Source organism: Pavona decussata, unplaced genomic scaffold (assembly GCF_977016875.1).
Source record: "Pavona decussata unplaced genomic scaffold, jaPavDecu1.1 SCAFFOLD_136, whole genome shotgun sequence".
Taxonomy (NCBI): domain Eukaryota; kingdom Metazoa; phylum Cnidaria; class Anthozoa; order Scleractinia; family Agariciidae; genus Pavona; species Pavona decussata.
In genome coordinates, this window is record NW_028145549.1 from 688751 (window position 1) to 715561 (window position 26811).

The 26811-nt window shown below is 40.0% G+C and overlaps 1 protein-coding gene and 2 long non-coding RNA genes across 3 annotated transcripts; 2 read left to right on the plus strand and 1 right to left on the minus strand.

The window, feature by feature from the left end:
• Positions 1 to 1231: 1231 nt before the first annotated feature.
• LOC146467433 (uncharacterized) lies at positions 1232 to 14871 on the minus strand. The gene is made up of 4 exons (XR_014867742.1): positions 14548 to 14871; positions 13586 to 13744; positions 11923 to 11981; positions 1232 to 1338 (listed from the first exon to the last, which is right to left on the minus strand). It is a non-coding gene; the product is annotated as an uncharacterized LOC146467433 (long non-coding RNA).
• LOC146467434 (uncharacterized) lies at positions 4904 to 7956 on the plus strand. Its single transcript, XR_014867743.1, has 2 exons — positions 4904 to 5048; positions 5721 to 7956. It is a non-coding gene; the product is annotated as an uncharacterized LOC146467434 (long non-coding RNA).
• Positions 14872 to 18262: 3391 nt separating the features above from the next.
• LOC146467435 (uncharacterized) lies at positions 18263 to 26621 on the plus strand. Its single transcript, XM_085125918.1, has 2 exons — positions 18263 to 18376; positions 21440 to 26621. Exons 1-2 carry the CDS (start codon positions 18274 to 18276, stop codon positions 24742 to 24744), a joined length of 3408 nt encoding a protein of 1135 aa, XP_084982044.1. The 5' UTR covers positions 18263 to 18273; the 3' UTR covers positions 24745 to 26621.
• The last annotated feature ends 190 nt before the right edge of the window (positions 26622 to 26811 follow it).

Consider the following 26811-nt stretch of genomic DNA (forward strand, 5'->3'; position numbering starts at 1 on the left):
GCGTCAATAAATACTTACGTTTTAAAAGCACGTATGTATATTTGTAACTGATCTTAAATCATTTAATTCGGATCCCTTTCCTTGCCCAAATTTCCCATGACAAGAAGCGCTTTGGTGATCATGACAGCAGTATGGTGTTTTTCTGATGAGGGAAAATAATCTCTTCCATTGACACTAACCTCCCCTCCCAAAAGCAATCCGATTAACCTTCAGGCAGGTCATTGGCTTCCTCAATTTCCGTTGAAAATATACTTTAACGTATGTGGAGAGTTTATAAACCTCTTGAAACAACACAACCGTAATGCTTCAACTGGAGCTAGTTGAGAACCTCGAACCATTTATACTAAGAAGAAACCAAAAAATCTATTTGCAATCCGGTCAGGTAAACAGAGGAATACTCCAACAGAATATTGAGGAGGGGGGGGGGGGGGGTGTATCCTGTCCTGTTCTCCATATCTTGACGCCAGTTAGATAGTTCCCATGGCCGGTTTCAGACCAGGCCTCTAGTATCCAAACCCGGTTTTAGACCTGAAATTTGTGTTCCTGGATTGAAGCGGGTAATCGTATTTTGTGACGAAGCTTAACTGATATATCCGTAGGTTGCTTTGAATCTTTCTGTCTGTTTCCCTTATGCTGATCACTGTTTTTATGCTATCGCCGATCATGGCCTAGGTAAAACGAGTCCCCTAAAAACTCCGACTGCGTGGGACCGATCATGACCAATTTCAGACCAGGCGACAAACAAATGGCGAATTCCATGAGCCAATTTCAGGCCTGTTTTTGTGCTATCGCCGATCATGACCAATTTCAGACCAGGCGACAAACAAATGGCGAATTCCATGAGCCAATTTCAAGACAAAACGGCTCGAAGCTATATCCAGTGGGTGAGTATACCAAGGTATGCCCCTCTCCTCTCCCCGCCCCCTCCCCCCCCCCCCCCTCAACGCAAGTGCCTAACGGCGTGAAATTTCAGCCTAGATGTTTTAACAGATGAAATTATGACTGAATCAGAAAAATGGAAAAAAAAAAGCTGACAGCCGAAAGATAGCAACTACAATTTTAGCCTCACACAGGATAACAGGATGAATTCAATAGCCACACACGAAGCTACATCAAGAACTTGTTCCAGGCAACACTTGGGAAAAGCAGAAGCATTAGCGCGCCGAGATGTCGAGAGTAATGATTGGGATGGCACAGGATTTTATAGGACTAATTCCGACAAGTCATGAAATTCCTTTTTTATATATGTTTCTGCCATGCATCTTTGAAGTCTTCTTTATTTCTTCCCAGTTTGCACATGTGCCAAACAAGAAACTTCACACGTCATCTCTGTGCTTCCTTTAAAGTGACAGAAACATCGAACAAATCAATTTTTGATCGATCCTACAGGTACAGCTTCCCTCCAACGAAAAGAGTTTCAGAACTTAAATAAACAACTCTTGCTACTTTAGTGAGCAGAATCCTGGACTGTTCGTTACGAGGTCTGACCTCCAAACATCGAATTTTATGCGACATTTGGACAGGAAGCAAATACGACGCGGAATGAGACTTTGAATGGAGGACCAACGGCTCGTGGACTTTTGTGAGTTCTCTGAAGTCCTTGTTCTATACCTCTCTCCGATTTTGCGTCAATCGTTCGATGCGTTGATGGCCCCAATTTCAGGGATGCGTGCGTCTTCCTTAGTACGGGCGGAACGAGAAAAGAAACCAAAAATAAACAAAATCATGACAAAACTAATACCAATAATCCCCTTTCGTAAAATCTACGTAATGCGGATCTTGCGGTATTTGCTTAAAAAAATAGAGGTAACGTTTTCTTTTTGCAGACAAAGCAAGCACTCAGGAATATCAAAAACATCTCGTTAGGCAATTATGTCTGCCCTGAAAAGAGGTCAACAAAATTGAGGTTATCTCTTCTCGATATCATAGGATTGTAACATGCACACAAGCCGTTTCCTCGATAGTTACCTTTAAGTAGGTATGTTAAATACGATTGCGGCTTCAAATTCATTTCCTATTCCGCTCACTACTAAAATTCTCACGAAATGAGTCGTGCGCCGTTTTTTTTTTTTTATTTTTTAACTTGTTAAAACACCGGATAGCTTTCTAGGGATCTCGTTTGCAATTGAAGTAAATTATTCTGGTTCTTTTTTCTCTTTTGCCATGTTACACGCTCTACCTCGGCTAGTAGAATATTTTTACCCTACACTATAGGCGAAATTTTGCCTCCTATATCTTAATTCCGCTAAGGCATCAAGAGGTGTTTTGCTAGTGAGGATGGTTGAATGACTTTTCTGAGTCTTTCAGCTAAACCGCATAAAAAAAAAAAAACAGTGTTTTTTTTGGTCACGTTTCGTTCGAACACAAACAGTGTCAGTGTTTTAATCGAGCTTTGTTCTGCTTAGAAGCCTGTTTTTGCACCCAGTGTGATTTCCGTACATCTTGTCTAGCAAAACATTTTCAAATGCAAAATCTCCAGCCACCCAGCTGTGTGTAATTTTAATATCATTTAGTTGTTTCAGATATCGTGCTCTTAAATTGTCTGGCGAAAACGTTAAGATGCCTACTTCGCCAGCGTGCTTTCTACTATTTTGTTTCGTGATAATTGTCTCGCTAAACAGTTGAACAATTATAAACGTCCTCCAGCCCCAACATGCTCTTCTTTTTTTCTACCGTTTATGTTATTTTGCTTTGCTCTATTTTATTTTTTCTTGGGAGGCGGCGTGGCCATTACTGGAGGTCCCGGGTTCAAGTCCCGCTCTGACCACTTGGATTTGTTTCACGGCAGCCCCGTTTTCAAATCCAAGGCCAACTGGTTCGCCTTTCGCAAGTTGGGATTTTTAACAAATTTTATGTCCAGTTTGTATATTTATTTCAATGATTTATAGTGTCCCCAATTAGCGCTACAGTAAAGTCATTCGAAGCCATCCTCTTGCACATGTACAATAAATGAGAAAATTGTCCAAAGATTAAGCTCTGTGCTGGTTTTTAGAACCGCCAAAGTATTTGGAAGAATAAGGCCTAATTCATAACTGCAACCCGTGACAAAAATCGAAACAGATCAGTCTACAAACCACACAAACAAAAAGTAATACCATTTACTTTTCAGAGCTGGAAAGTAGATTTGACTACTGCCTCAAATCGAAAAGAGTGAAGATTGAATTCCTATCTGTACTGACTTGAATTGCATGTATTCGACGCATCAAAAAAAAACTAAGGTTGCGTTCGATTGACCATATTCTAGAATAATAAAAGCGGAAATGCTGCTTGATTTCTCTTTTTAAGTACATCTGGGGAGACATTTGTGCAAACTTTGGCTGATACACGATAATTTAAGCGCCATTTTGTACTCCAGTGACTCAAAAACCTCTTACGAGGGATTTCTTGTCATCTTCGTTTGTATTCCTATTCCGGAATAGGGTCAATCGAACGCACCCTAATACTTTGCATGGACATCACAGCTGTATTAGCACCGTCCACCCAATTACTACTGTACAGCTTAACAGGATTTGCTGCACAAGTACTGCACGGGCCGACTTAAAAAATATATAGAACCAGTATACCCGGAGTATACAGTCGGTTTATTTTTTATCGAGTCCACGCAATATATTCTTATGCGGTTTACAATTGCTGGAAGTGGTTGACATAAAATAAAAATATACAGATGGTACGGTACGTTTTCACTCTTTTCATCCTGGCTATTCTTGTGGCTTACAATTATCGTGAGTGGCAATTTCAAAATTCTAAATTTGTATTATAAGAAGAGTTGAGACAACGCACGAGTGTGTAAAGAAATGAATTGCTTTGTAATCATTAGAGGTCTTTCAGGTACCGACCTTGGCATCACATTTGCAATCCACCAATCGCTCTCAACTTCGTGTAACTAAACGTCTTCTTGTATAAGGCACGAGGAGAGCATATCGACGCAACATTTGATAGCATCTAAAGCGATACTCAGCGCATTTACACACCAACTGAAATGTGTATATTACACTGGGGGGAGGGGGTGGGGGTGGGAGATACTCCACGGTATTTTTGGTGGGCATGTGTCACTGTTTCTCCAAATTTTGGCCCTATTACACGACAAAATGTCGTTTTCCGTAGCCCGTATTAAGAACTGGCGTCTAGAATTCAGCCTTACCTGTTTTCAGACCTGGCGCAGCGCGCGACCTACTGGAAGATGAAGCTTAATTAATTCATTCCGGTCATATCAAATGAATCTTTTCGGCTGCGTTTCGCTATTTCCTTCCTTTTCTCTCTCTGATTTTCGCTGACACATGATGATTTAACAGCGATTTTGTATTCAATTCCAGTAACTCCAAAACTGACCTCTTTTGACGAATTTCTTCAAATGATTGTATGTACTCCTATTCCGGAATAGGGACATGGTCAATACAACGCACCCTCAGTAAAATTCATTTTCTCCAAGCAATAACACTATAACAAAATAAACAAGGTTTAAAAATTCTTTAAGGATTTCCTTCGGAAAATACAACAAACTGGGATATCGAAGACAATTTTTTTTTAATGTGAGACGCAAATGAGTGAGTGAAAGCCTACAACCTTCAAAAAATTTACCGTGCATGAGTGCTTGAAATCCAGACAATCAAGTTTCAACAAGTTTGCTGTGTTTGTGTGCATGTGATATATTGAAGAATATCAATCCCACACCATCCGGTTTCAAATGACGTCAATTTTACAAACCGCAAAGTTTTGACTAATTTTCCATACATTCCTCAAATTAAGCACAGAACACACGAGCCGGCCGGCATCCGATTAAATAGGATCAATTTTGATGATTATGTAAACCGCAACATGTTGATTCATAATGTATCATTTCCTATCACATGGACCAGCGACCTCTCACACATGCAGTCCATGCACAGATGACATCCTAGGAAGTCGAAAGCAGACCCCTGAATGAGTTAGACATATCGCGGGGCTGGTCTCTACAGGGTCTCTACATGTCTTGTCAAGCTAAATTCAGCGCGATTTTACAGGATAATTGTTTTATCATTCGACATATTTCACTGATAGTTTTATTACAGGTAAGCTAGAGATGGCCATTATTTGTTCTTCTCACCGACATACGAAATTATGTATATCTGTACAGTGGAACCTCGATTTAACGACCCTTTTTACATGCCAAGGGACCAGGGAAATTGGTTGCAAGGTTTCGTTATATCGAGGTTCTTTTCCATACATTTTACAAAAGGCCGGGCTGGAGAATATCATTCGTTATACCGAGGAGTTCGTAATATAGGGGTTCGTTAAATCGAGGTTCCACTGTATCGCTGAATACAGCACACCATTACCATATTTGAACAGTGTTACAATGAGTTGATAAATAATATACATACATTATTTGCAAATTGAAAATATAACCCTTTTCTTCGGCATTGTCTGCTCCGTTAGGAATTTTCGGATTAAAAAAAAAACATTTCTTGAGTGGCCGAGGAAATTTAATACATAACTTCTGGAATAAGCCGTTTACATGGCGCCCTGATCGAATCAAATAATTAGATACATTTTTCACATCTAAGCTGCTACAGAGTACAGTTTATTATGCTATACAAGGAGGTGGTAGGTTTTAAGTGTGCGGATAAAATCCTTACATATTCAAGACCATCGCCGACATATGGAAACGCTTTGGTTGTTGGAATATCGGGTCTACGTAATAGTCTGTCTAGACCTTTCCTTGTATGATTATATCTTTTTAGGACCTGCCTCTTCCTATTTTTCACGAGGACGATGAATGGACGTGCATGAATGCACTACAGGATTTTAGCCTTTCTCACCGGCTACAAGTTGACTTAATGATGATCACCGCTTGGGTCTTAGTAATAGTCTGTTTAGACCTTTCCTTGTATGATTATATCTTTTAAGGACCTGCCTCTTCATATTCTTCACGTGCGACGATGAATGCACGTGGTGGACGACGAACGCACGTGCATGAATGCACGCGAGGATTTTAGCCTTTCTCACCGGCGACAATTTGACTTCGTAATGATCACCTCTTGGGTCTAAGTAATAGTCTGTCTAGACCTTTCCTTGTATGATTATAGCTTTTAAGGACCTGCCTCTTCCTATTTTTCACCGTGGACGATGAATGCACGCGAGGATTTTAGCCTTTTTCACTGGCGGCAAGTTGACTTCGCAATGATCACCGCTTGGGTCTAAGTAATAGTCTCTCTAGACCTTTCCTTGTATGGCTATATCTTTAAAGGACCTGCCTCTTCCTATTTTTCACGTGGACGATGAATGCACGTGGACGATGAATGCACGCGAGGATTTCAGTCTTTCTCACCGGCTACTAGTTGACTTAGTGATGATCACCGCGCGCTTGGATCTAAGCAATAGTCTCTCTAGATCTTTCCTTGTATGATTATATCTTTTAAGGACTTGCCTCTTCCTATTTTTCACGTGGACGATGAATGCACGCGAGGATTTTAGCCTTTCTCACCGGCGACAAGTTGACTTAGTAATGATCACCGCTTAATGAAAATTCTTCATGCAAACTGAAATAAATTTTTTAGGGTGTAATCTACAATCCTGGCTAAACGTACTTACAGAAAAATCTACACAGTCATTCATTATATTGTGAATAATTCAATTGCTCTCAAAACTGGTGACGTCAAAGTCCATCATATCGAGTTTTGTCGGCTCGGCTTTGATCCTTACATGCTTGTGTTTAGGGTTGGGGGTATTGTCCTGCAGTTTGTTCTACTCTTTTCTAGAAGGGTTGCAAGCTAATCACGTGAGACCTGATGAGACCTGCTACATCGGGAAGTATCATGCAAATTTGCTGTCATTTCAAAAACCCAAAAATGTTGGTCTGTCAGCAGAAACAAAGAAATAATTGTCAAGTTTGTTATAAAATTATCACCCCAGTGCAAGAAAACTGTCGATTATAGTTCCTCGATCTGGCCAGAGACAGAGTAGGTCGGAATGGATTGAAACTTGAAAAATATAAGGCTAATGTTTTTCAAGTTCTCGCATTTTTGTTTCTTAAATGCGCTAGAACAGATCGCGAGTTGTTCCTTTCAAGAATTGAGTTGATTTCTTTCCTCTCGTCATTCTAGAATTATTTGGCAGCTGATTGAAGGTTTTATTTCATAATTTTTAACAAAAGATACCAAAAAACCCCATGACACTTCCCCTTTAATCTCTCAGTTTGAGGACATGAAAACGAAGCTATATTTGCATGACTGTCAATAAATGCAGTGTTGCAAAAGCAAAAACTGAACTAAACAATGAACCCGTGACGATTGATAATGATTTTTCACGCAAATCAAAAGAAAACGAAAAAAACTTCATCAACTAAGTGCGTATTTAAAATAGCTACTAAAATTCATGATCTCTTTTAAAATTCCTTATTGATTATTGTTTAAGATTCAATGCGTCCCCATTTTATCATAAAACATACCACCAATAGTTGATTCAAAACTCATTAATAATTCATAAGCCCTTTGACCTAACAAATGGTCGATAAAGCGTCACGTGCAGTGGTTTTAAAACCCGATAAAACCTTCTCCTTATTAGTATGCACTGTTTAATGTTTTTCTTGTATGTTAATTTCCAACATTCACAAAAGCATCATTGTTATGAGCTCTCTTGACACACGCTTTTCTAGGAATGTTTTTGAAGCCGTTCAAAAAAGAAGCAGCACGTGTTTTAAACATTAGTGAATACGTAACTCTCACAGTAAAGATAGAACGAGTCTCATCTTCGATTTGGTTACATCTGCAAGTAGGGCAAAGTCTTTGAGAGTTGGTTATATCTGCAAAGTCTAATCTTTACAAGTAAATTAATGCATGTATGATTTGTAAGCAGAAGTTTCACTTATCCTGTTCGTCCAGTTGTTTTTTTGTCCATTTGCTTTTCTTCTAAGGGCGCCTTCGTTTGGTACTATTCCGGACTGATACGAAAATAAAAAGAAAAGAATGGACTGTAGGCGGTATTCATGTTCTTTTCGTCTTTGGAATGAACAGGGCCGGGTTGTTCGAAAGCCGATTAACGCTAATCCACGATTAAAAGTTAATCGAGGTTTTCATCATCGCTCGTTAAAATGGGTTTAAAGGCTAATTTCACGCTAAAGGTAAACAAAAGACTAAGTCAAAACTGAAGGCCGAAAATCTTTTTGAAGAAACTTTCTTGGTTAGCAATCAAACTCGAGTCAAAGTTTACGTTAATCCAGGATAATCTTAATCGGGCTTTGAACAACTGGGCCCAGAATAGTATATTTTCGTTCATACTGCACCCGATACGTGGCACAATAAACGGAATACATTTTACTCAGAATAAGAGGAATTGCGTTCTTTTGGCCGAAAGTTTCCAGGTCTGTAGGAATAGGCGGCATTGCGTTCTTTTGGAAACTGATATCTTCCGCGTATTGTTATTTCTGAACTGGAATAATAAAGTATGCACCGGCGAGCATTGAAAGTTTGTTGTTGCTGAAGGTTTTATCAAACTCCGGTTAGCTTTGTGTAATATATCAAACACAAAGAAGAGTGTTTCATCCGATTGGAAGTTACTATCAGCACTTTAATTTCCTCTGGAGCAGCTTGTCATGCTGTATAAGGTGGTTCAAGCTTTCGAGTCTGTGGATAAAATCGTGAAGTGTGATCATTCAAGTGAACGCCACTAAGCAGTGTTTTCTCAGTAGTGAAGGATGTAATATACAGCTACTTCGACAAAGGTTGTCCAAAAAAAGTGTAAAAGCGTGCGCGACAATGCCGAAAGGTAGTCTGGGAAATACCCAATAAATGGATTCTGAGCTTTGATTGAAATTTATTGGGTAATTCCCAGACTACCTTTCGGCATTGTCGCGCACGTTTTTACACTTTTTTTGGACAACCTTTGTGGAAGTAGCTGTATATTACATCCTTCACTGCTGAGAAAACACTGCTTAGTGGCGTTCACTTGAATGAAACACTGAGAAGTAGGTTGAAAAAACGAGGCGCAGTCGAGTTTTTTCTTAAACGAGTTCGAGGTGTTTGGATATCTGATGAAACACAATTTCGAGTGTTTGATATGGCTTCTCAAATGATCAATAATTCTTGGAGAAATTCAAGGCTAAAGTTGGCAAAATTTTATGGTAATTAGGATCACATATCCAGCTACATTCACTTTTTTTCTGCTTTCAAGGGAAGGGGAATTCCTTCACAGCAGGACAACCACTCAAATCATTTTCCGTTACTTTGATAAAATTAGCGTTTCCAGTAACCCTGGCCAATTGAGTGGCCAAGTCTTCACGGGAAGTGAAATTACTGGGAGTTCGGGAAGTGCTGGCGAGTTGAAAGTCCAGACTAACACGTTGAGAGTCTAGACTGATAAGTTGAGAGTCGATTAATAATCGATAATTAATCGATAATGTGAACCATCTACAGTTTCTATCAATAACGATAATTGACTTAAAAACTCTATTCATAAGGGTTTATCGCTGAGAATTTGATATTAAACATAGGCACAGCTTTATAAATATATCAGTTGGGTTTCGATATGATCTTTCTAAAAGGACGTCTATATAACCCAAACTTTTGCCTAAACGTAAACTCAACCCAAACTTTTGCCTAAACGTAAACTCAACCATTTGCAGTGAATTTCATTATTTTGGTTTTGCTGAGCCGGCAGGGAGAAAATGACATTTGACATTTGGTTAAATAAAATAGAGGCAAATACCCTGAGAGTCATATCTCGGGTGGTTTGCCTAAATGGTTCCCAACCTTAACCCCCCACCCCCGTCCCCCAGGTGTCGATAAAACTCACTTTCAAACGCACTCCTCCCCCACCCCCCCCCCCCCAGACAAGGTGGGTCCTCTTTGAACAAACTTTCCTCAGATTTACATGTATATTCTAGTGTTTTCTGCATGACATATTGATCGTGAACTTGAGTGAACTTGGCATTACCAAATTTTTGTTTGAACTTAAGATCGATGACAACCCTCTAGCGGAAATGATCACTTTAAGTACGTTATTAATTAACTCAAGTTTGCATCTATAAAAATAATTAAAAGCTGATAAAAGATCTTCCGGAACTAAGGCGGCATTACTTATAAATGGTGTTCTTTCCTTCCCTCTATTTTGCAAAACCATTTTCACGATTTGTTCCAATTATAAACTTGAACAAAACAGAGACTAATGGCAAGGATAGAATTTTCAAATGAGCTTAGCAAATGGCACTAAGATTTACATTCTAATATTCTCTTCATGGCATACTGATCGTGAACTTGAGTGAACTTGGCCGAATCACCTCTAACGGAAATGATCACTTTAAGTAAATTATATGCTCTCACGTGCACGTTTGCGTTTAAAAAAAAGGTCTACATATCGCTTCCGGAACCTTAAGGTTATCTTATTTCTCATCAAAGTACGTTTTGCTCGCAAAATGTATCATTTGTTTCCTGAATACGTGCAACTTTATCAAAACCAACCAACCTTTCACGAGTCAAATGCACGAATCCTCGTCTTCACTGATTAGCTGGATTTTCGAAGACATCCCAGCATTACTTGAACAAGTGCCGACTATGTCCGAAGACGATGCGATGATTGCGGAGCATTGCCGAAGATGTCCAAAGATTTCCGAAGTTGCAAAAGATAGCCCAAGAGTTCCAAAGAAAACTTTAACTGAGGTTCGCGCAACTTAAAGCGTCATTTGTGGTGCTATGTTTTGAATCAAGAATGCCTTCTGTAGAGGTCCGGAATTGTCAGTCAAGCATGTTAACTCATGTAGGCGTGAGATCTTTTTTTTTTTTTTCGATCCGCGCAGGGATGAGGCTAGCGCATAATGAGAATTGGCAGGTACATAAACGTGATTTCAAAGCTCGGAAACAAAAATTATTACCTGAGAGTTTCACAAGCGTCTCGCTTAACTAAATGTAGGACCCCGTTGTCCGAAAGTTGACAAACTCTGCCCTGTCAGTTAAGCTGATAGGAAAATGTTAAAGAAGGTGTCTCCCCATTTTATGACAAATTAAAAAGAAAAACAAGGTCAAAATGTAAGATTAACAGAAATAAAAGAAACCCACATTAGCTAAAAACCAAAATCAAAGTTGATGGAAAACCTGGATTTCTTTAATACTTCTCAGAATTTTTTATCGTAGTGATAGTTCCCTGAGTTCTCTAAATGGCGTTTTTGGTTACTTCCCTTTTTTGTTTTGCGTATGAAGATAAAAAGAGGTCTAGACGCTTTACGCACTTTCGCGGTACTCTTGTAAACCAAAGCCAATTTCACATGAAAACAGCAATAATTCTTTGACCCAATCTCAAAACGAAACGCATCACGTTGTATGCTTATGTGTCTGTTAATTAGGATGTTGGCTTTATTCCGTTTAACAACGTGCAACATGAGAATGATGTATTAATCAATGAATCACACAGGATACTAGGAAAAAGAAAATCCGACTGCTCCTATCAAGAGTCGAACCTAAGATCTTCCGTGCTCTACCACTGAGCTTCAAGAGACCGTGGGAGCTAAGGCCAGGCTAGGTTCATGATATTCATGATAAAACAAATGTGCAACACTTGCAACATGTTGAACGGCAAGAGAAAACATGGCATTGCTCAACATTTATTAAGCACCACCAACAAATGTTGAACAACGTTTCACTGTGCATCACTGGCTTAAAATCACACCCCTTTTACCAGAAGATACCAAGATACCCACCCACTCCCCCCCCCCCCCCCTCAGGTCCTACTTTGATGAGCAATCAGGTTCAGACGGTCATAGCTAATCTTGTATCCAGATCTCCCACGGTCAGGCGGAAGGGAGATCTCACATTTCGACATCCCCGAACCGACTGAGATCTGAGTACGTGATTAGGTCATAGCTTATCCACGGCTAATCCTTCAGTCAGCCACGCAGACAAAACAAATGTATATACGGTATAGCAAATGAAAGTACTTCTGTACTGTTATACTTACCCAACCTGGAATCCTCAGAACTAAGAAGACTCTATATTCGTCTGTATTTCGGGACACCCCTAAAACAAGGATGCCGAATAATTTATTACCGGCCTCGTCACAAGTACGTGTGAACGTACCCACTGAAACAAACACAAACAGACTGAGATGCGCCTAGGTGTGAATATTAACATGCATGGCAAAATTCCCAGAGGTATTCTTTTCCCTTGTGTGGTTTTTTTTTTTTTTTTTTTTTTTCGCTTATTTCTCCGTTTTTTATGCGTGCGTGTGCCCTCACTCCAACTATGTCTCCATAATGTATACGGTATGAGTTCAAGCTTTAATCGTCTGCAATTGTCAATTTTCAGAACTTGTTTCTTAGAAGTCTGAAATAGGACACTGACTGACTAAAAAAGCTACTTATCGCTTATTGCTTTGTTATATGGGAGGAAAGGACAGAAAGAGAGAGAATTAAGCTATACTAAAGATAATTGGATTTAAAAAAAGACAGGAGGAAATATACCCAATCCTAAGTAGATGCTTACTCTATTCAGAGGGTGTGGAGAGAGAGAGAGAGAGGGAGGGGGGAGTGGGGAAAAGTGACCCCCTGCCCTCCTACCCAAAGACAACAGAATAAACTCAATTCAGATTTGGCTTCACAATGAATTAAAAAGATGCACAGTCAATGTAATTTTAATACTTAAGGTGGACTTAAGGTTGCCACATATATCATGTAAAATAATTATGGGATTTTGACAAATTTCTCGCTGTTTTTTTTTTTTTTTTTTTTGGGGGGGGGGGGGGGGCAGCCTGGCTTCAAAGTGTTGCAGCCAAACAAAATTCAAGGTGGTGTGAGGAATTCAAGAGACATACCATGAAAGAGAGCAGTGGGTGCTCTTGCAGACCATTGGTCTTTAGTGGTCACAAATTAATAAACCATGGGTGTGGTGTGAGGGCAAATGGGTCTCATACTAGTTAGAGTGGAATTACAGATGTCTAGAGCCCAGTGTACCAGCTCACAATAGATTTTCCAGTCCTGTGACTAAGAGATGCCCGGTGGCCTACCACACTTGACTGGCTGCTGGCCTAACTGGAAGGTGATATGGCCCCCAAATCCCTAACATTCAGGTTGAAATGCCTTGTATTGCAGGCAACATTTATGCTACTACTGTAACTACTGCAAATGCCAGTGATTAGCTGTCTGCATAACCTTGCTGTTTTTTTAGTGGCCCAGGGGGTACTACACCCTGTGTGGCACAAGAAGGTGTGGTTTTTAAGCCAATTTGGTCTGAAATGGGGTTAATAGATTTGAACCATTTCTGTCTGAAAGTCTCAAAATGGATATGGATTCTAGAACCTAGATCTCAGAAAATTGGTATGAATTTTAGAGGCCAGGTCTGACTGGAAAGGGTACCAGAAAATTGCATATTTTGGTCTGAAATAGGGTTTGGGTTTGGAGCCGAGCTGTCCACCCCCCTGCCCCCTAGGTTAAGCAGTTTGAGACACCAAGAGAGGGGTGGGGAAGTGTGAGTGCAGGGTATGGGGAGCGTGAGGTGTAGACCATAATCCTACTTGCCCTCTATCCCGGCACAGCAAATCGATCATTTGGTAATGGAACTCAATCTTATTTCATTGGCTCCATTGATTTGGATTGGGTTTAGCAATCAAACATAATCAAACTCACCCAGATGTTTTGCCAATTGAACACAATCAAACTCTAGATTAATAGAGCTTTGTCTTTGTCATTGCAAACTGGTTCATCAGTACATTGTGGTCAAATAAGCTACATGTATGTGTAGGTTTCTATTTCAACCACGCACACCCGGTGTACACGAAAAAGATGCTGCAAGTGAAACATACAATATTGTAAGTGTAAACTGTAAAATTATTTTCGAAGTGGTTGTCAAAGGCTATCACGAGTGCTCTTTTGCCGTTAGTATTGGAGAAAAGTAAAATGTCAGAAGGAAAAGGGGGAGATTGAGGACCAGCTCTGAAGGTACTCGACAAAAAGGACCGAAGTCAGCTAGAGCATTTACAAAAACAATGCAAACTGGTGTCTGTGCTTTGGACCTTGACCGATTGGTTCCATTAAGTTTGGAAAACAACTCCTGAGTTCGGTAATCGAACTCACCGAAAAGTTCCTGTTTGATTTATTATGTTTGATTGTGCACCAATCAAAAAACAATCAAACGATTGGAGTTTGATTGGGTTCGGCAGATTCTTCATTCCAATTGTTCGATTGGCTACACCTGGGCCTCTATTCAGAAGTTTTGCATTGATGACGTGGACTTGAACTGTGGTTCAGCCCCTCTCCAATTTTTGTCTAAAGCTTGATATAATGCTACACTAGGCAGTATTGTATCACGTAAAACGTTTTCCTTCAAATTGACTCACGGCACACGTCAAAATATAATTTTGCCCAAATGCAAGACAAGTTGCATGGAACATTGCCTATAGTGTAAAACAGTCTTGAATGTACGCTCATTTTGTCCTTATTTTGAAAAATTATTTTACTGCCAGGTTAGTCATGTAGCATGAACTTAAAAGACAGACCATCAGATTAGCTTTGCATGATATAAGCTTAATTATAAAGTAAAGCTCAATATAGAAGAATAAACAAAACAAAAGAAAGTCGGTTTGACTTACCCTATTGCTCTGTCCTTGCTCATCTCAAGGCTTGCACAATTTTCCAGTCTTAGTCACTGTGCTAACCATCGGGCCAGAAAACATGATATCGGCAGGACACAATAGTGATCAAAGAGTCAAACATCGACCCTCAAAATCATAGAAATCATGCCGTGTACATGTAGCTTTTAAAAAGCTTGAAACGTTTGGCTCTAATGCCAGAGTTTTTTCTCAGACCTATCTCTTGCCCATTACATATATAAAACATCGTTCAAATTTCCCCTGCCATTCGACTTCGTTTGTGTTGATGACCTTCACGTGCAGTGCAAGTCCGCCGCCATCTTGATTTATTGTGACCGCGCCCGGATCCATTCCCCTATGCCTATGTATCGAAAATCAGGAATGCTAACCCACTGGAACAATGGAGTGCGGAAAGCGGAATGAGAAACAAGCCCGAAACTGTAACGAAAGGAGAAACTCATAGAGTTACCAGCCGTTTCAATATTTTTGTGATTATTCAAAGCAATCTTCCAACAATGTCTTAAAATGGTTCCATTACAAATTCACGCAGTACTCGATATTGCTGATTAGGGAGCTTAAGCAACGACGACGGCAACGGCAACGAAAACGTCACCCGAAAATATATCTTTATTTCATTTGTGCTACTTCCCGATTATTTCAACTCGCACAACTTTTACAAAAATGGCGAAATATCCAGGAACCAAATTGGTAGGAGTGGCGTGCAAGTTAAGAAAGAAAATGAAAAATTCACCGTCGTGCGTTTACGTTCTCCACAAAACCTTAAATGTGGTCATTTCACGTTGTTGTTTTGCAGAGGACGGCAAAGAAATATACCAAAATGTAAAACGAACGTGCAGAGCGATTGTGTTTGCTCATTAAACACATTAAACCTATTGTTTTGCGGCGTTGTTATTGCCGTCACCGTCGTCATTAAGGGATGTGCGACTTTCTCACTTCACTAAAGCGAAAACTTGAGACTTTTTCACTTTACCAGACAGAATACATTCCTAAACAAAAAGTCGCGCGCGGTTTACCGCTTACGTTATGTGACTACAGGTAAGCTTTATTCTCTTTTAATCACATTGTTTATACTCAACGCATTAATGTAGTTCGCTAACATAACCCTCACATACTCATGAAATTTCAGTCGTGACTTCACGTAACTGGCTGACTTCTGGCTCTAGGTGACGTTCACGCAGGCATCTTTTTATGTCATTTGTTGACACATTACAATGTACATTGGAGACATTATTAAAAACAAGTCCTTGCCGTACTAGTCTAACCGGACATATAGGACGAACTAGCCTAAGACGTAGGACGAACTAACCTAAGACGTTGGCGAACTGGCTTAAGCCGACGTCAGCGAAACGACTCCTAGGTGATCTCACACAAACATAGAGAAACTGATCTCTTAACAAGTTCAAAGGTATTTTTGCGCGGTTTATGACTATACGAGAGGAGAGCATCACATATTCCACACCTCGCATTTAATAATTCCACAACACTTTTCCCGAGGGCGTCCAAATACGTCCTGACCGTAATCGTGTATAAGGCTTTAAGGCTTATATGAATAACCAACCCGCTGATATAACGTGTTCTTCGGAAACTAGAATTGGAAAACTAGTTCAGTAGCCGAAAAAAGAGAACAGACCGTTAAACTTTTTAAGCATTCTAGTTTTGCTAGCATCAGCGTTTTACATCCGTCTGGTTTCGAGTTTACGCATCACTTAATTTTAGTTTCGTTTCGTTTCATTTATAGTTAATATATTCAGTTTTTCGATTGGCCGACTATAGAGCAATTCACCATTTTCGGTGTGGACAATTCTAATGATACTCTCAGAACACATTATCTCGTGTACCCGCGTTCGAATACTAATTCTCTTCTTCGAGCGTACAATCACGCCTTGTCTGATCCTTGACAAAGACTATAGCACTTAACATCCGTATTCATTAAAAAAGCGCGACACTTAATTTAGTTTCATTTCCTCATTTCTTAATATAGCCATTAAGAATAAACAAATGACTAACGGGAGCGACAAAAAGGCGGTGATTGGTCAGGGGAATCATCGATTGTCATAAAAATAATAAGAGCTGTAACTACGATCTCAGTACACATTTGACATCAGACATTACCAGCAGCCACGGTGTATTATACAACTCGTACGATCACCCGTCACTTGAAATAAATATGTGGAAGGAAGCTCTTTTAAGCGTGGCTTTTTCCCAAATGCTAACGGTTGTTCAGGGTCTATCAAGGAAGGCATCGGGACAGTTGCACAGGGATACTTATGGTGAGCACAAGTTCCTCGAACAAATGCTTTCTAAACTTCTGTGTTTAGTTGCGAGAGCAATCAGTTTGAGCAATACCATATATTCATAGCTTTAATCATCATCATGTCTTTATTTACCCTCGGATTTACAGAGAAGCTTAATGCAGGCAATATCTCCGAGTTGTTATCATTCATTCAACAGTAGCAACGCAAGCAGCACCACCGTTTTGGCGCCTTTTTGACTTTACCGTGAGAGTCATGTGATCAATATGCTTTTATTACAACTTTCTTCGTCTTCTTCAAAGATTACCTTTTCTTTGTGAAAGTCTACTTCCTTAAATGTGGGCACTAAGGATATGTTCCCTGGCAGAATTAAAATTTGGACGCCATTTTAAACGGGTAGAAAAAACTTTCAATTTCTCCACGCGCGATCCTGACCAGTTACACGCATGCGCGTACGCGCGTAAGGCGCGTTTTTTTTTTTTTTTTCTAAAAAAAAGATTTTTTGGTATGATACATGGGGACAAGGCCACATGTCCAAATGACATCTCGTTACGGTCTTCATTCATGATTATGGTTCTGGCCAACAACTGAGTTACAAAGCTGTTTATAGTTTGTACACATGATTAGATGCAATTATTTGTAATCTTTTATCATTTCACTAACACAGCAACGATGAAAATCCCTTACTTGCTTCCTTAAATATTCTCGGCGCAAACTGTCGTCTCAAACCTCATGCTTACGATTTCCATATACCAGGCCCCGCATTTAATAATTCCACAGCACTTTTGCTAAGGGCGTCCAAAGATGTCTTGATCGTAATCGTGTCTAAGGCATAAAACGCAGATATAACGTGTTTTTCGGGGTTAGAATTGTAAACTAATTCAGTAGTCAAAAATAAAGAGACCAGACCGTTAAACTTTTTAAGCATTCTAGTTTTGCTAGCTTCAGTGTTTTACATCCGTCTGGTTTCGAGTTTACGCATCACTTAATTTTAGTTTCGTTTCGTTTCATTTATAGTTAATATATTCAGTTTTTCGATTGGCCGACTATAGAGCAATTCACCATTTTCGGTGTGGACAATTCTAACGATACTCTCAGTACACATTATCTCGTGTACCCGCGTTCGAATACTAATTCTTTTCTTCTAGCGTACAATTAATCACGCCTTTCCTGGTTCTTGACAAAGACTATAGCACTTTACATCCGTATTCTTTTGAAAAGTGTGGCACTTAATTTAGTTTCATTTCCTCATTTCTTATTATAACCAAAAATATAAACAAATGACGAACGGGAGCGACAAAAAAGCGGTGATTGGTCAGGGGAATCATCGATTGTCATGGAAATAATAAGAGCTGTAATTACGATCTCAGAACACATTTGACATCCGGCAGACATTACCAGCAGCTACGGTGTATTATACAACTCGTACGATCACTCGTCACTTGAAATAAATATGTGGAAGGAAGCTCTTTTAAGCGTGGCTTTTTGCCAAATGCTAATGGTAGTTCAGGGTCTATCAAGGAAGGCATCGGGACAGTTGCAAAGGGATACTTACGGTGAGCACAAGTTCCTCGAACAAATGGTTTCTAAACTTCAGTGTTTAGTTGCGAGAGCAATCAGTTTGAACAATACCATACATTCATAGCTCCAAGGGACCGACGATAAGGAGATTAAAAAATGATAGAGCAAGCCAGCTTAAATCACATTGCGTCAATGATTATGTCCTAAACAATATATAAGGCAACTTTTAAGAACTGAAGGATAGGCGTAGACGGTTAAATATTCGGTAGCCGCTTTTCAAAAACAATTTCAACTTCCTGTTGGCAAGAGTCCATTGACTTTTAGCCCTCTATGTCGATCGATTCGATTTCGATCGTACTCATAAACGATCGCGAAGCTAGTTGAAGAAAATAGGAGCACAACTATGTTTTTTTTTCATGACGGTCGAGATATTTATGGACAAAAGACATGCATATTTGCCAGGATTGATAAAGAATCAAGGTAACAACACTATATACATTTCCTGCAAATTACTAGTTTAAGCAAAGCCAAATTACCATATTTCCTGGTGATAAATTCCCTGCAGCGATAAATTTGTTTTGCATATTTGTAAATTTTCACCTCAACTGAGCAATGTATGTTCAATTAACAACTGCCTGGCAATAATAATCCGAGTGGATTCTGCCGGGATGCGAGATGGAAAAACAACTAGTAACTTCAGGTATGTTGTGAATCAGCAATAAACAGCTGGGCAAAAAGCTGATAGTCTTAAAGATCAGATAATGTTGAATAGTGTTAAAAAGCAATTTTTCTCTAAAGTAGGTCAGTTAACTCTAATTCGCCCAGCGAAGCCAATCGAACAAAACCCAACCAAAAATCAATCAAACTCAATCGAACTTGATAGTTCGATTGGAGTTCGATTGGTTCGGTAATCGAACATAATCGAACTGGAACTTTTTGGTGAGGTCAGTCAACTTTGTGACCGCGCTGACCTGGACACTAGTTTTGTCAGTTTGAAAAGCGTCTACCTCAACCTCAAATCAAAGGTACGCGTCGAATACCGCTAGAAATCCGCTTCAATCTGCTTTTGCTCATCCTATGATGTTATTTTATCATATTAAAACAGTATGGATCGCGTCTCCAAAGGAACATGAAATGAAGAGACCAGGTGGGAAACGTGAAGGCGCCGGCCGGAAGAAATCGCTTACGTTGACTAAAATAACGAGAGAAATCAATCAAAAACACTGGAGAGCAAATCGCCATTATAAATATTTGGAAAATCGCATTCTCTCAACCTGACGATAGGTTCGTGCGGAGGGAATCTTCGTAAACGATTCGAACTTCGCGTCATGGCTGCTTGGTTTGGAGCTCAGACGAAGGCAAGCTTCGGTATACAGTCGATTATCTCCTCGACAAGGACAACCTCTAGTAGAATCTTGTTTTCTACGGGTCGAGCTAAGCGCTCTTGCAACGACATGGGTTTGGTTCCTAAATTTAGATAGTGTAGAAGTTGTAGAAACAAAATTATAAAAGCAAAACATCTGATTGAAAGCAGAAATGAACGATTAAATGATTCTTCGATGTTGACGTTTGGCTTTCCCTGGACAAGCCCATCAGTAAATTCTCCATGATATCAAGAAAACGGGTGTTCTAATATGAAATTAGTTCTATACTCACTATTTTGACTAGCAGATTATTCGACTCGACAAGGTTTGGTTAGATTTTTCAAAGGATGCGCTTCTCAGCGCGAGACTTGTGATGAAGTGTGATATGCAAATCGGCTAAGAAATGGTATCTAATGCGCATGTGCACCAGCTGACGGTTTCCCTTTAAATTTGATTACTGAACCCAATCGAACTTTAATCGACGCGATTGGTTCGATTTTGTTCTGTAGAAAAATAAAACGGCATACAAAAATTGATAAGCATTCAGTCACTGTAGACTTGAAAGGATTTCACTCTTTAACTGAGTTTTAACTAAAGGAGCAAGTGTAAATGACCAAGCTGGCTGCGGTCATCGTCAATTACCTTCCAAGCCGGACCCCTCTCTCCTCTTTTCTTCTCGACAATAAATCTATCCCCGACACAGACGGCGAAAGAGCACTCGTGGTAGCCTTTTAACATCGCTTCCAGAATGGTTCGTTTCACCTCATCTGCTGACTGTCCGACATCTTGCCTGTTGTACTCGTGTTTGAAATAGAACCCAATAAATAACTTATTTGCACGCAACCCTTCGTTTCAAAGCAGATGAAACTGGTTTTATGTTAGATTGTTGAAGTGTTCGATTTCGTTCGAGTGCGTTCGATTATGTTTGATTGTTGAAGTGTTCGATTACCGAACGTTCGATTGTGTTCGAGTGGTAAAATTTTGGGGTGAGTTCGATTAAGTTAAATTGCCGAACTCACTCGAACGCTCCATTGACTTCGTCGGGAATTCGGGGCAGGGCGTGCTATCGCAGGGTTACCAACAGATTTGGGTAAGTTTCGAGAATAATCTTTAAGATAGACAAATATCTGTTGAGCTAATTCAATATTATAGCAATGGTCCAGATCTTCAAGGATTTAGTGGCGGAGGGCGAAGGGTTCTTAAAAGAAAGCGAAGCAAATATAACGGATCTGAAACCGACTCTGTTGCATAGCTTTAACCCTTTACATCTCGAGATCTCAAGGATTTATTTATTTTAACAAAACAGCTAACAAAACAGCTACCATAATGGTGCAAGGATTTGCAGTAGGCAGATGGCCGCCATTCACTGAGCAGGTAAACAGGAGTGTCATGTTCTCGTCTGGCCATAGCAACGAAGACAGGAAATATTAAAAATCAACTGTTAAAGCAATAGTTGTATCAACTCGTTCCCAGGATACTCTCTCTACTAAGGAAGAAAACTTACCCTGGGAACGAAAATGAGACAAGCCTAGAGCTTTGGAAGTACAGAAAAGGGAAAAACGTTATAGAAAAGTGGCCCTATAGTTTAGGCAGAAACGCATCAGAGAATAGTTTGCAAGAATTCAGTATCAATACCTTTAATGAAATCAGTGGAGAAACAACGACTATCAGAGACTTGCAATTGCAATAGAACTATCATCGAACCTGGACTGAACTCTTAACTCTTTGTTCCAGATTATGACTTGTTCGCAAGCATTGAGGGACGTGATTGCCTAAGACGCGTGCGGCAGGGGCAGCAATTTCCACTGATGACGATGGACACCTCGTTTACTCCAGATGAAGAAAGAGACGTTCTTCTAGATATATACACTTCAACTAATGGACAAAAATGGTACGAAAAGAGTGGATGGAATAGTTCGACAAATGCCACATCCCATTGTTCCTGGTATGGTATTACGTGTCACGGTGACACCTCCTACATCAAAACTATCGTGTTGGCTTGGAACAACCTGGACGGTTTCCTTCCTTCTAACATTTGGAAGATCCGAAATTTATTTGCGCTCTGTACACCTGGAAATCCTAACCTTCGAGGACGCATTGCTGACTTTCTATTTGGAAATATGAGCAATCTACTGACAGTTGTGTTCAATGCGGCCTCCATTGCTGGGGATATTCCTAAAGATATCGTAAAAATGAAAAATCTGCAAAACTTCCTTGGCTGTATTATGAACGGTGATGGCTTCTCTGGTTCCTTACCAGAGGACATCGGGAACATGACAGAATTAAGGGTTCTTTGCCTTGGAGGAAACAACCTAACAGGACGCATACCAAGCAGTATTTCTAGATTGAAGAAACTTTGGTATCTTGACCTTCGAAATACTCCTGGCATGATGCATGGAAACCTGAGTGATATATTTGCGATTCCCTCAATAACAGATTTGTTCGTATCTGGAGTTCAACTGACTGGAGGGTTGCCTAATGTCTTGAAACCGGGATTAAATTTCCTTGTTTTGCCTGGAAATAACATTTCTGGAAAATTTCCAGAAAAGGTTCCGAAAAATTGTACCCTGGGAATATTAAACGTGGCTAACAATCAACTGACAGGAGATATCCCAGGTGATTTGTTTCTCAGAAACTTTGACATGATCGATCTATCACAGAACAAGTTTTCATCAATTAACAAAGGAAAACCATGGCCAGTAAATGCCAATATCACAATTCCGTCATTCGTTTCTTTGGCAGGAAATCGCAACTTGTCAATAAATTTTACAAGTTTTATTCAACTTTTCACTCGCGAAGTTGATTTCCGCCCAAGCCCATCAATTTTAAACCTAAGTTTCTGCGACATCAAAAGTCGTTTACTCGCAAATCTCCTCTACATGGAACGTACGTCAACTTGCGATTTGCGGGGTAACAATTTTTATGGAACTTTACCTGATTTCTTTGAGGATTTTTCTTTTTTGGCGTACTTTGACGTCTCCTCAAATAACCTGACAGGTAAACTTCCAGCAGGAATTCAAAACCTGGTCTCTCTACAGTATTTAGATATTTCAGGAAATCCTTTCATGCGGCAAGACGTAACCAGCGCCTCGTCCAATGTCTTTAAACCTGATCTTTTAAGAATGACCAGACCCTCTCAAGCAGACAACTTTACGTGCGCTGAGGGACGACTCTCGTTTAACAACGGTCGCATCCGCTTAGATCCAACATTCTACGAATACAAGTATTGCGTCTGCGATGATGACTTCTACGGAGACAATGGATTGTGCAAGAAATGTATGAAAGATGCTAGTTGCGGTAAACATGTTATTAATGAACCAGACGATCTCCGTCCCAGCATCATGGTCGTCCCCAAAGGCTACTGGCCGTCACCAGATCCTGGAAATGCCACCCATCTCGTTAAGTGTCCCGTACCAACTGCATGTAATCCATCAGATTCCTGCACCTGTCGACTCAACACAACAGCAAATGGCATCCGCTCATCCCCTAGCTGGCACCGATCAGTGTCATCTCTGATTACTACATGCAATCATTCCTGCATCTGCCATCTGGGGAACACGGACAGATTCTGTTCTCGTTGTCAACAAGGATTTTACAAACTTGGCGGACTATGCTTCAAATGCAAAAAAGGCGACCTAACCTACTACTACATGTTTATTCCTGTATTTTCTTTGTCCTTTCTCGTTTTGATCTGGTCGTACTTTTATTTCAACGTGCGACCGATTAAGTGGTTTGTTGTTACTGCGGCTCATTTCTTATTAATGCTAATCATGATGCTGTTAGAATTTCTACCTGCTTGGCTTTTTAAACTGAACTTGGTTGTCTTTGTGTTGTGTATGAGCAGCAGAGGAAAGAGTGCTCGCACTCTCATCAGCATTGCGGTGTTTTACATTCAAACCATGGATTTCATGGTATCCAGTGCCCATGTTTGGCCAAGAACTATTGTTGCAGCCCGAAGCTATTTAAGCAGCTACTGGAACCTGTACTTTCCCTCTTTATCTTGTGACTTGCCCTCTTTTTTTACTCCTGTCGGAAAGTTCGCTTTTCTGCTTCTTCTTCCAGTGGCGTCCTTGACGATGGTGGGCCTGTATTTCACCATCATGCGGACTTACCACAAGTTTCATCCCAATGGAAGACACATGGAAAATGTTCATTTCAAGTGTCGTCAAAGTGCTTTCTTCTGTCTTAGCTTCAGCTACTTTCCCATTGTCAAGCAGACACTATCCATTTTACGCCCATGTCAGAGAGACTTGGATGTTGTTTATATGCCCAACTCCCCCTGGATAGAATGCACCTCTCACACTTACAGTCAACTAAAGGTGCTTGGAATCGTGTCCGTTCTGGTCTATGTGGTTGGCTTTCCTGTGATTGTCATCGCTCTGATGACTCGTTTCTTTCCCAAAAGAAGCTCAATGAGTCCTGAAGATCGCAAGAAACTCGATGTGTGGCTCGGTCCGATCTATTTACCCTACAAACCAAAGTATCAGGCGTACTTCGAGATCTTCATGCTTCTCCGTCGCCTGATTCTTGCCATTGCGTTGTCCATGATTTCTTCATCGTCAACCGAACAAACGTTTGTCGTTTGGCTTGTTCTTATGTTGTCAGCCATTGTCCAGTTATGTTTACAGCCGTACGACGGAGTTTCCAGCCAGAGAGGGCAATCAGGTGACCACGAACAACGTACGAGGATAACGCTCGAAGCTATCTTCACTGAGAATGTGTTTGAGCCCATGGTGCTACTGGTGTTGTCCATGTCATTTATACTGGTAAGGTTTTCGGCGTTGGACAGCTCGTGCGCTGTTGTGTTCGTTTGGTTTGTGATGATCATCAATATATGTGTTCTTGTCACCCTGCTTGCTGGTATTTTCTACCGTCTCGTTTGCAAGGATAAGGACCGAACGTTTTCTACCGATGGGAACTCCGATTCTGAAAATGGCGGATGTAATGTTGTGAATGCAGTGAACTATGATAATCAAAGTGATGAAGAAAGAAGCCATTTGTTAGGTGCCTGTTCACGGCCAGTGGTCAGCTACACATGATGATGCGTCAGATGCGTGACCTTGTTTCTAAGATTGTTCATCTGCATTTCACAGCAAGAACCCAATGAATTGTATACACTTAAAGGTGTCATTGTGTTTTAAAACGATAGGTTAAAATTATTTGTCTCAAGAATAATTGTGTGGCAAAGGTTTTGATCACGGCATTTCCTTTTTTTATATACAGTATGCAGTTAGGAGAACATAATTTCTTATCAGAGTATTTTCAGGGGCATCCAACGACAGTTTTCTCTCAGATCCATTGAAACGCTATTTTAAGCTATCTGGAGTGCCTTTAAAGCTCTGTAGGTTCATTTTAGGCCGCGCTTTAATATTTTTATCTGTTCGGTCATTCTAGGGGAACTTGAATCTTTTCGAAATTACTAGGGCATCTTTGTCCCTTTCCCGAAAACCTTAGCTCTTATTTCCTTTCCGAAAATTTTAGCTGACCTTTTCTCGGTACCAGGCTCCTGTCGGTACCCGAAACAACATTTCTATCAATCCTAAAATACTAGGCCTTAAATTTCCTATATCACGAAAGTTCGAGGTGAAAATTCCCTTGAGAAAATTGTAGGGGATTAAGGGCCTTCCGAACAGATAATTTACCGAAACAATCCGTCGGGTGCCCCTGTATTTTGCATGAAATTGTGGACCGATTACGTGGTGATCATTTAAAACAACTTTGGATTATATTATTATTTCGATTAATATTATAAGGTGAGCTTAAGGGTTAATTCTTCAGCATTATTTTACCAGACTTTTTCTAAATTCCATTTTTTCATTGCTTACTTCTGCTTAAACGGAAACTAAAAGAAACGACAAACACACAAACAACAGGAGCTAGATTCCTTTTTGTACGTACCGTGACGCATTCATTCATCCACCCATTCACTTGTTGGTTCGTTCATTTGAATCAAGAGAAAATATATATTTGCGACAGGAAATCAGACGATAACATCCATCCGATTTGAAATCGCCTGATTTTTTCGACAATAAAGGCATGAAGCCAGTTACGTGATTATCGATTAATTTCCTGTTTGAATTGCCACCTTGCATAGAAGATGAGTGCTATTATAAAAGCGCGTTATTGAAAAAAAAAAAACTACATAGAAACTTATTTGTATAAGCACCATCGCGTCTGTACATTGAATCTTTGATGTTGCTCAAACAAATTTCGAAACTTGTAGAAAAGTTAAAGAGGACCATAGTTAAATGTCTTGAGAGCTATTTACATGGAGGGAGGAAGATCATAGAACTAGAAAGATCCGAAAAGGCGGAAAAACTTTTCGTTTGCTTTATATGCAGACATTTCGGCCGAAGTGGTAACCAAGTGGAGAAGGAAATGAAGAATAACTGTTGGCCTTGAGCAGCTGAACGCCCGGCTGCCGCTATGTTTGTATTTTTTGTCCCTAGTACTAGTATCTTCCGAGCGAAAGTAGTTTACATGGTGCTAGGATCTTCCTAGTGCTGGGATCTTCCTATCGCTCAGCTATAGAAAGTTCCTATCTTAAGGAAGATCCTAGCGCTAGGGCCAAGTACAACTTTTTGCATTTAAACTGGGCATGAATAGAGAAAACGTGGCGCTAGGATGATGCGCCCTCTAGGATCTTCCTAGTACTAGGATCTTCCCCCCGCCATGAAAACAGCCCCTTAATTTGAAAATTGTTGTCCCCATGAATGGAGTCGCATTGTAGATCGTTTTAAATTGTTCTAAAATGATTAAAATTTCAGTAATTTGCCCATTTACACAAGCGCAAATGTTTGGAGGGAAAACATTTCGTTTAAACGTCTATTCGTCAGAACTTCCGTGATTAAGTAACGTGACAGTGGATTTTATTAAACTAAAGCTTGTTACATTATGAGATGTAACTTTAACTGAAATTTAGAATAAAAGGTTTTATTTTTTGTTCTTTTACATATGCCTGAGGTGGCTTTCATTTTCTTAACATGGTAAATAATTCGGTTAAATATTTGGAATAGTGTATGTACGCGCAAATTGTAATTTGGTTTTTTTTTTATCGTCTAGTTTTACATAACGATTTGCATTGTATATGGCCATCGTTATTCCTT